The 11,859-nt window shown below is 52.1% G+C and overlaps 1 protein-coding gene across 1 annotated transcript; it reads left to right on the top strand.

The window, feature by feature from the left end:
• The first annotated feature begins 287 nt into the window (after positions 1-287).
• Positions 288-2,650, top strand: APLNR (apelin receptor). Its single transcript, XM_066361550.1, has one exon. The coding sequence runs from the start codon at positions 857-859 to the stop codon at positions 2,015-2,017; it is 1,161 nt and encodes a 386-aa protein (XP_066217647.1). The 5' UTR covers positions 288-856; the 3' UTR covers positions 2,018-2,650.
• Positions 2,651-11,859: the final 9,209 nt, after the last annotated feature.

The following is an 11,859-nucleotide window of genomic DNA, read 5'->3' on the forward strand; positions in this document are numbered from 1 at the left end:
TATGCATTCTAGAGAAATCCCCCTGTAATCGTGCCTGTAAAATACAGAAGTTCCCAGAAAGAGGATCAAAACCGAAGGGTAGAGTGAATTGAGTGAGAAAAGTGAAGTCAAGTCTGGTCTGGGTGGGGGCTGGGAGGGCAGGAGTGGGAAGGGGTGGGACAGACGGTGGGACAGACCTCTCGGGGTGGGCTAGACCCGTCTGCCAGGAGGGCTTGCCAGATGCTCTGGCCATCCATCGAAATCTCACACCCGCCTGTCCCCAGTCCGCCCCGGCTCCAGCTCGGGCTAGATTTTAATCTGCATAATTTGCCCCATTGAGAGAAGATGGGAGGGGGTGAGAAGAGGAGGGTGGTGCAGACTGCGGAGGGGTGAACTCGAGCCGTAGAGGCGGGACCAGGAGGAGAGCCTGCAAGCCACAGATGACATTCTGCCCAGCACGGCAGGGGTCAATTTGGTCCATTTGCCCAGTGACAAGCAGGAAAAAAAAAAAAAAGTGGGCTGTAACTTAAAGATCTTAAGACTCCCAAGTGAGGGGTTGGTTTGGAGGTGGGAGGAGGGAGTGACGAGCCAAGGAGGAGACAGAGACTCAGGAGGGTGCAGGAAGTGTCTTAGCTGAGGCTGGGCAGGACAGGAGAGGGTGGAGGGCAGTCCGCCTGGGCAGGCATCCTCCAGGGTCCCGAGACTCCGGGGCAGCGCCTCCAGCTGCTGGGAAGGGCTCTGGACACCTCCGGCGCAGCTTGCCAGCTGTCCAGGGCTCCAGCCAGAAGCTCCGGGTGCTTGCTTGCTGAGTCGCTGACCCAGTCAAGGAGCTGGTTTGCCCGGGGACCCCCCGCCCGTCTTGTCTCTGCCCCCCAGCATGGAGGAAAGCGGCGATTTTGGCGACTATGGGGCAGACAACCAGTCTGACTGTGAGTACACGGACTGGAAGTCCTCGGGGGCCCTCATCCCTGCCATCTACATGCTGGTCTTCTTCCTGGGCACCACGGGCAACGGCCTGGTGCTCTGGACCGTCTTCCGAAGCAGCCGGGAGAAGAGGCGCTCTGCTGACATCTTCATCTCCAGCCTGGCGGTGGCCGATCTGACTTTCGTGGTGACCCTGCCGCTGTGGGCCACCTACACGTACCGGGCCTACGACTGGCCCTTCGGCATCTTCGCCTGCAAGCTCAGCAGCTATCTCATCTTCGTCAACATGTACGCCAGCGTCTTCTGCCTCACCGGCCTCAGCTTCGACCGCTACCTGGCCATCGTGAGGCCGGTGGCCAACGCGCGGCTGCGGCTGCGGGTCAGCGGGGCTGTGGCCACCGCAACCCTGTGGGCGCTGGCCGCCCTCCTGGCCATGCCGGTCATGGTGTTCCGCGCCACGGGCCTCTCCCCGGCGGTGCTCCCCAACCTGGAGAACGTCACCAAGGTGCAGTGCTACATGGACTACTCCCTCGTGGCCGCCCCCAGCGCGGAGTGGGCCTGGGAGGTGGGCCTGGGGGTCTCGTCCACGGCCCTGGGCTTCGTGGTGCCCTTCACCGTCATGCTGACCTGCTACTTCTTCATCGCGCAAACCATCGCGGGCCACTTCCGCAAGGAGCGCATCGAGGGGCTGCGCAAGCGGCGCCGGCTGCTCAGCATCATCGTGGTGCTGGTGGTGACCTTCGCCCTCTGCTGGCTGCCCTACCACCTGGTCAAGACGCTCTACATGCTGGGCGGCCTGCTGCACTGGCCCTGCGCCTTCGACCTCTTCCTCATGAACGTCTTCCCCTACTGCACCTGCATCAGCTACGTCAACAGCTGCCTGAACCCCTTCCTCTACGCCTTCTTCGACCCCCGCTTCCGCCAGGCCTGCGCCGCGGTGCTGTGCTGCGGCCGGAGCCGCTGCCGCGCCGCCTCCCCCAGCAGCAGCGGCGACAAGTCGGCCAGCTACTCCTCCGGCCACAGCCAGGGGCCCGGCCCCCACGCGGGCAAGGGCGGGGAGCAGACGCAGGAGAAGTCCCTCCCCTACAGCCAGGAGACCCTGGTGGTGGACTAGGGCCGGGACCCCAGGAAGCCCCTGGCTCTCTGAGGGCCAGCTAGTCCGGGGGGGCCTCCTCTCTCGCACGTGACTCCTTTCTGGGGCCCCTGCGTCCCTCTCGGCCCCTTGCTCCTTTCGTTCTGGTCGGGGCTGCGCAGCGGGGGAAGCTAACGAGCCCTGCAGACCCGGAGTCCGCCTTTGCCCCGTCTCTCAACCCCTCCGAGCCCCGGTGTCTCCACTGTGTCCACGGGGGAGGCCCCACGGGCACTGAGATGTGTGCGTCTGGCTCCGGGAGAGTGGGTGTCCCCTCCTCCTTTTCTCTTGGATCTCCAGATCTTTTTTCCGTTTGGTTTTCTCTCCTCTCTTCCCCCTTCTGCTTTTCCCTCTACCTCTGCATTTTGTCTCCTCTGAGTCCTCACCTCTGGCCCCTCCACCCCCTGCCCCCCCTTTCTTCTTCTTCCCCTTTTTACCTTCTTGCCGTGAGGGGTTCCTAAGGGTTAAGAGTCATGAAGCTTGTAAATACTGCCCCTGTTCAAGCTCCTTATCCTGTTTTCTGAGGAAGCCGAGGGAAAGGCCGGGGCGGGGGCGGGGGTGCGCTGGTGTCAGCGAGGAGTCAGCCTGCAGCCTGCAGGCCGGAGTGTCAGACTGCCCGCCCCCGGGAACACAGTGCGGTGATTTCAGGCTCCTTGGGCGCGGGGTTCTCTTCCTGCAGACCATCCGTCCCTCCGTGGTGCCAGCTAGACCTGCTTCCTGCACTTTTCCTGGGACCCTGTCACTCATCCTCCGTTCTCTGCAGTAACTGCAAGGCAGCGGGGTTGACAAGCAACAGGCTTCTTGGATTCCCCTGTGAATGGGGGGCTGGGAAGCGGAAGTGCAGAAAAAGGGGAGTCGGCGTTTGGTCTATGTGCTTCCTGGCTCCTTTCCTTAAATCCTGCCCCCTCCAACCTCCTCCAGAGCTGAGCTGACCCCACCCCACCTGTCACCCCAGGAGGTTTTCCTTGGGTCTCCGGGTGGGGTGCTACTCGGTGCCAGGAGGCCCTCTGGCTGCGGTGGAAGTGCTTGTTTTGTGTGTGTATGTGTGTGTATATATATATGTAAGCCTGCATGAACATAGCGTGACAGCAGTCTGCCTGTGTCACTTGTCACTTGGATGAACCCCTCCCCCCCAGTCTCCATTCTTCACACACAGTGTCTTTGAGGGAAGAAGGGGCACACGGAGGCAATGTAGAATAAAAAGGAGTCCACCCCCGCTGGATCTGGGGGCCCTGACGGCTGGTCCGTGCTTCAAGAGAGAAGTCTGAGTTTGGGTTTGCTTCTGGCTCCCTGTAGGGACATCTTTCCCCCAAGCAACTGGCACCTGAGGCTTGGGGACGAACTGTAGCCCCATGTGCTGGGTCCCCACGCCTTCCCTGATTCCATGAGAGAAACAGGACATGGGCAGAGATCTCCCTTGGCCCCTGTCCCACCCTGCTCACCTTGCTTTGAGTTGATGGCCATTTCCTCCAGCACCTTCCCCTTTTCCAGGGTCTGGGGTCTTCTTGCTAAGGGTGGGGGGACCTGTGGGTGTTTTCTTACTTCCCCATCAGGGTAGGACCCCTTGGCTTCTCCCTGCTGGTTGGGGGCCTGGGAACAGAAACCGGGGCAGCCATGCAGGGCTGACAGCATGACATCCACACGCCCAGAGAGACCTTGAGGGTGAAGTTGATGGGGGGCCTTTGTGAGCTGGGGGCAGGGTGTGTGTGTTCCGGGTTTTGTTTGTGGAGGATTCTGGATGTGGAAGACAAGACATAAAAGCCACAGAGGCAGGAAGAGCCCAGCTTGGTCTGAAAGGACATCTGACCCATCTCTGGGATGACGCTGCTCTTGGAATTGAAGGAGGAGGAGGAGGGGACGGGAGAGACTCCGCTGAGCCGTCCCCCTCATCACAAACCAGAGTCCTCCACAGGCTCGCTTTCTTGGCCCAGGGTTGTCCTCAAAGCATCCAGTCAGGGTGGAAGAAGCTTCTTGAAGGGAAGAGGGTGCCCCTCTGAGGGTCTCCTGGGGGCCTGCCGGGACCTCTTACCTGGGCTTCATCAGGGACCCTGGAGAGAGGGTGGAGGAGGCTGGCTGCGTGTCCCTCCCTCACCCCTGGCCCGGCCCTTCTTTGGAACGTCTCTGCTATTTTCTGACCCTGTTAGTGACTGCGGTTCCACAAATAAACCTGTTCTGTGTAACTGCTGCTTGTGTACTCTTTTCACACAGTGTCTTGGGGTGCTGAGAGGCCCCTCAGTTTACAAACGTTACAGTGGGAGGCGGAGGGAGCCCGGCTGAGAGGGAATAGCAGGGGAAGTGGGAGCTTGGAGGACTACAGTGAGGGGCTGGAAAGAACGTGGGGAGGTGGCGAGAGGATGGAGAACACAGACCCCGGGGAAGCAGAGGGTGCGGGAGGACGAAGGAAGTAAAGGGACGGGAGCAGCTATGTTCTTGTGCTTGGAAGAGCAGCTATGTTTTTGTGCTCAGAACAAATGGGCACACATTTTGGAGTATGAAGCACAGGTGTGGGAGAAAATATTAATATTTCTTCTCATGGAGGTAGACTTATTATCTACTCATTCATCCCTTTATTTACTTATCATCTTTTATTGACTCACTCATTCATTCATTCATTCATTCATTCATTCATTCATTCATTCTTACTTGAGCATCCATTTAGTTTAGACCAGAAGTTCCAATGTTTTTTTCCCAATCAGAGCTACTCTGGATGGTTTTGGAAATGCCCATCTTCGGTGTCACCCAGACTAACGAATCTGAGTCTCCTGGACTCACCATAAATGCATACAATTACTGACAGCTCCTCGGATGATTTTGGGGGTAGAGCAGGTTTGGAGAAATCTCCATCTACATAGATGCTGCCCAAATTAGTGTGAGTATTAAAGACCAGAGAGTCAGGAGCAGAGGAAGCCAGGCTCTACCAGGGGTCTCCAAACTTTTTACACAGGGGGCCAGTTCACTGTCCCTCAGACCATTGGAGGGCTGCCAAATACAGTGGTCCTCTCACTGACCACCAATGAAAGAGGTGCCCCTTCCAGAAGTGCAGTGGGGGCTGGATAAATGGACTCAGGGGGCCGCAGTTTGGGGACGCCTGCATCTAGACGGTCAGGGATTGCGGGAGGACAGGGCTGGAATGGTCCTCAGGGCGAATATTCAGTCCAGAGGTGCTCACCATTTTCCACCAAGACCTCCGGCACTGAAGATGTTTGCAGGCGACACAGAAGCAATCGCTGTGGTAGAACGGACAGGAAGGCACACGAGGGCTCACGTTTCCTGTGTTTTACCATAGTGCTGGCACCTCCCGAGTATTATCTCATTTAATCCTCGCAATCCTCTGAGAGGGGCATTTGCACCTCATTTTGCCGATAAGGACGCTGAGGTTCAGAGAGCTGAGTTGGGTCTGTTGAGCAAGGTTACACAGCCGGTTCACGGAAGAGCCAGGCCTGGAACCAGCCACCTCTAACCCTCCAGCCCACGCTCTCTACCACTGTTTCTCCTAAATACAAATGGGGCTGTTCTAGGTGGGTGGGAAGGAAAGTGAGGTGTCATCCGTAAGGTGTCTGCCATGCGTGGGCCACGCATGCGGCGTGCTCCATGAACGGGTGGGGGATGGGGCAGGATGGTGATGGGAGAGGGATGAGGAGAAAGAGGGAGAGGGAGAGAAGAGAGAGAGAGAGAAGTGGGGGAAAGGGAAGGGGGGAGACAGGCAGAGACAGAGACAGAAGTAGAGGCAGAGAGCGGGGAGGGGCTGGCGGACAGGCTGCCAGTGCTTGTTGTCAGTCTCTGAAACGCACCAGGGAAAACCCTGCTGGAACTGCAGGGTGACAACCAACTAGTCACACTATTGTTTTACAGATGCTGAAAAAAAGAAGAAGAAGAAGAATCTCACCAACTCTTCTGGGACATTGGAAGTATCCCCCAAATTATAAAATTATAAACATGTGATAATTCATGGGTTCATACGTTTTCTCATTTATTCACTCACTTACTCACTCACCTGTGTGGTCAGCGAGTCCTTATGTATCAATATTACTTAGGTGCCCAGCAGCACGCCGGGCACAGGGTCAAATGGTGAACGGGACCCGGTGGCTGCCAGTCTGGCGGTGGAGACAGACAGTTGGATGAGTGATTATAGTCGAGTGTGGTTTGAAGAAAGGGAATGTGGAGAGTGTGTGGAGGGTCTAACCCAGCCAGCGGAATGAGGCTGGGTGGGTGTCAGCAGGGACTTCAGACATGCGGTGGATGCTGGGAGGTTGCTCGCGATGGGCGAGGGTGAGCAGTGGGCCACCTGTTCTGTGCAGAGGACACACTCACAGATAAGAGCGTGTGTAGCCCCTCTCAGGACCTGGAAAGATGCTCGTCTTTTCACCCCATCCCCACTTTCGCTCTGGGACTTGAGCCAGGCAGAGACACAGGCAAAAACTTGCCTAAGTCTCAAGGTGCGCATGACAAGAAGATTGGGGACTGGGTCTAAAATCTGGGTCTCTGGATGACTTGGGGGAACCAGAGATTTTTTTTTTTTAAAGGTAAGAGACTTTATTTCCTGGTATTAGTGAGAAAAGTTTCCAAAGTTTTTATTTATTTATTTTAGACAGGAGAGGGAGAGACAGAGAGAGAGGAGAGACAGAGAGAGAGAAGGGGGGAGGAGCTGGAAGCATCAACTCCCAAATGTGCCTTGACCAGGTAAGCCCAGGGTTTCGAACCGGCAACCTCAGCATTTCCAGGTCGACGCTTTTATCCACTGCACCACCACAGGTCAGGCCAGAGATTTCTTTTGGTGACTTCTAGTTTCTCCTCTCCCTGGGCTCGAGCTGCATTCCTCTAAGATATCTGCCAAGGTCTCCTAAACAGGGGCTGGGAGGTCTGAGCCTTCATAAGCTGAGCCTGTGGGAGAAAGATGTTAAGAAGGGGAAGATGGACCCTTTGGGAAGAGTGCTCCCTGAAGCCAGAATGACACCTAGAATAATCTAGATATAATGTCCCCGCCATCTCAGCGGGCACCACATGGTCTGAACTCCAGGGGGTTCGTAGCTTGCAAGGCCTGATTGAGTGGGTGAAGCTCTGCTCAATTGTTGCCCAGAATGCTTATAAAGCCATTGGAAGTTCCAATTTACAGTCTGAGTGTTAGCATAGCAAGCAATGTTCATTGACTTATTCACTTAACAAACTTTTATTCAGTACCTACTATGTGCCCGGAACTCTTAAAAGCAGTGGATATGTAGCCTGACCTGTGGTGGCGCAGTGGGTAAAAGCGTCGACCTGGAACGCTGAGGTTGCTGGTTTGAAACCCCAGGCTTGCCCAGTCAAGGCACATATGGGAATTGATGCTTCCTGCTCCTTTCTCTGTTCTTTCTATCTCTTTCCTCTCTCTGTCTCTTTCTCTCTCTGTGTCTCTTCTCTCTAAAAAAATGAATAAATAAAATGTAAAAAAAAAAAAAAAGCCGTGGATATGGAGGTGGCCCAGATATGATACCTGTCTTCATGGAGCAACTGTAAGAACCTTCTAGTCTTGACTTCCTATTGAATATGTGGGTGAATGAAGGCCCACAGAGGTGGAATGATCCCTACAAGGTCTTACGGTGGAAAGATGGAAAGGTGGGACTAGAACTCAAGCTTCTCACTGCCAGGCAAGAGCGTGTTCCCTGGTTCCAGGCTTAGAAGAGAGGGAAGGGCTTCGGTTGAGATGATGGGGACAAGGGGAGAAGGTCAGAGCGACGATGGACTGCTAACTGGGGAACGGGAGGGCTCAGGGGCGCACGAAGATGGCTAACCCTAGTTTGGTTAAGGCACCTTTTATTTCGGAAGAGTTTTAGATTTAAGGAGCATCGCTGAGCTAGTACAGAGAGTTCCATACATTTCACATCCAGTTTCTTTTGTTATTAACACTTAACATTAGCGTGACACACTTGTCACAATTAATGAACCCCTATGGATACATTACTATCAACTAAGCCCAGATGTTATTCAGACTTCCTTACTTTTTACCTTATGTCCTTTTCCTGTTCTAGGGTCCCATCCGGGAGACCTCTCTACCTTCAGTCATTATGTCCCCTTAGGCTCCTTTCGGCTGTGACAGCTTCTCAGCCTTTGTTTTCACTGACCCTGACCGTTTTGAGAAATACATGTCCGGTATTTTGTTCTGTGTACTTCTTTTTAACAAATATGCTAGCTAGATGATAAGGATAGAGCAATAAATAACGCACAGGAGAGTCCTGCTCTTCTGCTGTTTAACAATGACTAATAAAGTGTAGTCAGCGTCATTGCAGAAGAAGCCCAGCGGGTCATAGAGGCACACACCCCTTCCGGTGTGCAATGTCAGGTGAGCACAGACGGGCGAGTGCTCTGTCTGAAAGCCCGGGCCCAGCTGCAGCTCTGCCTGGGTTCCAAGCCTGGTGTTTTCTCCAAAGCACCTAGAGCTCATTTCTGGCCTGAATAACTGGAAACCTGGGGACATGAGACAAAAGCATATTGTATTCAATGGACATCTTGCCCATTATTGTTCTGTACTTTATTATTTAGCCTACTTGAGAATACCTCCTATATGGACAGAGGATAATGAGAAATAAAGTCTTCAAGTCAGCTTGAACCACCCTATGGGGTCAGCACCCTTCCTGTCCTCTGCTTTGTGTCCCCGGAGCACTGAGAACACACCTCTAGAGGAGCCCCGATCGGCTGCACTGTCCAGGCTCTGTGTGCTGCTCTGTCTCTGCTCTATGGGCAGCTTCTCTAGTGCAGGGACTGTGTCTGCACATTTTGTACTCCCGGCGCCTGGAATGGGGAAGGTACTCAAAGGGTGTTTGCTTAAACGATTGAACAAAAGAAAGTGCAGGAGAAAAAGTGAGAAATGCTGATTTTTTTCTTTACTTAAAGCAAACCAGTTGATTGCTTTTATAAGCAGCCAGAGAGATGGGGTGAAGACTGGTGCCGGAAATGACACATCGGCATTGATGAGAACCAAGATTACTAACCACTGACTCAATTACATCGCATAGCCTGGTCCTCTTTGAACTGCTGCTCGGGAGCCGCAGAGTTGGAATACAGGGATTGTTAAACCATGTTCCTAAAAAAAACAAAAAACAAACAAAACAAAACAAAACAAAAAAAAACATGTTCCTGGTTAAACCACTTCTGATATTCTTTTTTTTTTATATATATTCTTGAATGTAGAATTACTTAAGTTATAACTTTGCAGGGATCAGTCCCATATTTATGCTGAACAGCATTATCTCCAGGTCTCTCTGGCTGGATGGTGGTGTGCCAGGCTGTTTGGCTTCCGGGGGAAGTTATTGGTGAGCCAGTTGGGGCCGGCACTGAGTCAAGCAGTTTCTGGGAATTTGTCGGGACTTCCACTGTTTGGGGAGGAAGAACTCTCATGATGGTAGGATGTACCAACTGAGTGAAAAATAAAATCTCGGATTTCCCCTTTCCATAAAAATATTCAGGGAAAATTTTTCTTCCGGATCCTGAGAAAATCTGAGCCAGGTTTAAGGAAATCCAAGAGGCTTTGGTAGGGTCTGGACTATGTTCATAAGTTCAAGAGGTTTTCCTATATGATGGGGATGAAGTGACCTCTGATGATAAGAGGAGACCCAGGCTTTATACTAGGTGGGCTGGGTTGGTGTGTTTGGCAGAGATCAGACTTTGGCAGCAGGGACAATAGTGACCCAGAGTTTGGGGACTGTCATCCTAAGGATTGAAGAGCATGGATGTGACCCTTGCCCTTAGGAAAAAGGATGTACCAATATGGTGGTTAGTTGGTTTCCGGGATGAGACCCGGAAGCCCTTGAGTTTCCTTGGGATTCAACTGGCTGCAAGCGCTGTATTAGGGTCGCTCTCAGGCTGTCAGGGCCCCTGGAAGGCAGGGGTGATTTGTTGTGCTACAAGAAGCTATCGTTCTGTTTGGGAGAAAGCAGAACAGCAATCACCAAAGGAGTTGACTAAAGACACATGTTGCAGGCTGGTGAAGGAGGTGATTTCTGCTTGTGGAAATCCCAGGCAGCCCAACACGCTGGCATGAAAAACGCAGCATCACTGAGCTGGCAAGGACTGCTCTTCCCTTCCTACTTCACAGCGGAGGAAGCGAGCCCTCGGGAGGGTAAGGGACGTTCGTAATGGCATTGCTAAGCAGTGGCTGAGTCGGTTGGCTGGGTTCTCTTGTTTTCCATGTCATGGAGTTATCTCTTTTCTATACTGTGACGGCTTTGGCAGGAGTACTGGTCAGAGTTGACAGCCAGTCAAAGGCAGTATTGACATGTCCAACTGTGTTAGCGATGATCGAATTTGTTTATTCAAAACCCTGGTGTTTATGTCTCTGCTGTCCATTCAGCGAGACAAGTCTAGTCTGAATCCCAATTCTCGTTTGTGTTAGCAAGACCAGCGTTTCTTAAACGTCAATGTGCAGAAGAATCACCGGAGGGATGTTGTTAAAATACGGATTCTGCTTCAGTAGGTCTAGGGTGTGTCCAGAAGATCTTGTCTCTAAAGATTTCTGACAATGGTAGATGCTGTTGGTCCAAGGAACACACTTTGAGGAGCAAAGATTTGGAACAAAATGCCCATCAGTGGACTGTTTTCTCATCTGTAAAATGGAATAATAAAAGTAGTTACCTATAGTACTGCTTTGAAGTTTCCATGAGTAATGTTTGCAAGGGTCTTGAACAGTCTCTGGCACAGAAGAGGGAATCAGTAGTGTTTTAATCCATTAGGGCTGCTTAGAACACCAATATTATAACCTGGGTGGCTTCTAAACAACAAACATCCATTTCTCACAGTTCTGGATGACCAGAAATTTAAAATGATAGCCCTGCAAGCTCTAGTGTCTGGTGAGGTCCCCTTTCCTATTGACAGCTGTCCCTTTGCTGTGTTCTCACATGATGGAAGGGGCAAATGAGTTCTCTGGGGTTTCTTTTATGAGGGCACTAATCTCATTCCCGAGGGCTCTGCCCTCATGATCTCATCACCTCCCAAAGGCCACACCTCCAAATACCATCACCTTGGGGTTTAGGTTTCAACACATATATTTTTTTTTGGTGGGGGGGAGAGGACACATTCAGTTTATGGTAAATAGATCTGAATTTTCCTCTATTCTCCCTTTTACCTCTCCTATTACAGAAAGAAAAGCGACTTGATGAACCTCCCACTAAAGAGGGCTTGGGGGATCTATACATTTGCAAAATAGACATAAGGAAGCAAGGTGTGCTCAACTCCAGGACTGTGCTCTTGGTAACTCATCTTGTGTTTAAAATATTTTTATCTTGATGGTAATAGCAAAAATAAAAATAGAGTCTTTTGACAGAAGCTTGCATGTAAAATTAATCTTCTCAGAAGTTTTTCTTGGGGAAGAAAGATTTAAAAATATATTTTTTAATGTGAAAATTCACAATTTCAATCATCTTTCAAGTTTGTAGCTCAGCTTCCCTGTCTGGGAGTGCAGAAAAGGCAGCTGGGTGTCAGTGTTCGCTGCGGGTCCAGAGACACAAGTTCAGTTCTCAGAACTGCCTCTAAGTAAGTGTGTCCCCTGGAAAGTCATCACCCCACCAGCCGGCACATCAGTTTCCCCACCCGGAACACGAGGAGACCGAACAAAATCAGGGCGGCCATTCCCTTCCCACGGTCATGAATGGCCCTTTGGGCTTGATTATGGCTCTAGACCTCAGAGTCTCCTTCAACACAGCTCTCTGCGAAGCTGAAGCAACAGATGCAATTGTGAACCACCATCTCTAAGAACTGACATTTTAAGATCCTAAGAATTGCTGATGGTGGGATCTCGGGCATTAGAGTTGAAGACTTATTAAAGGATAAGTAGGATTTTGGCAACTTGAATGTGGAAT

This window comes from Saccopteryx leptura, chromosome 1 (assembly GCF_036850995.1).
Source record: "Saccopteryx leptura isolate mSacLep1 chromosome 1, mSacLep1_pri_phased_curated, whole genome shotgun sequence".
NCBI classification, from domain to species: domain Eukaryota; kingdom Metazoa; phylum Chordata; class Mammalia; order Chiroptera; family Emballonuridae; genus Saccopteryx; species Saccopteryx leptura.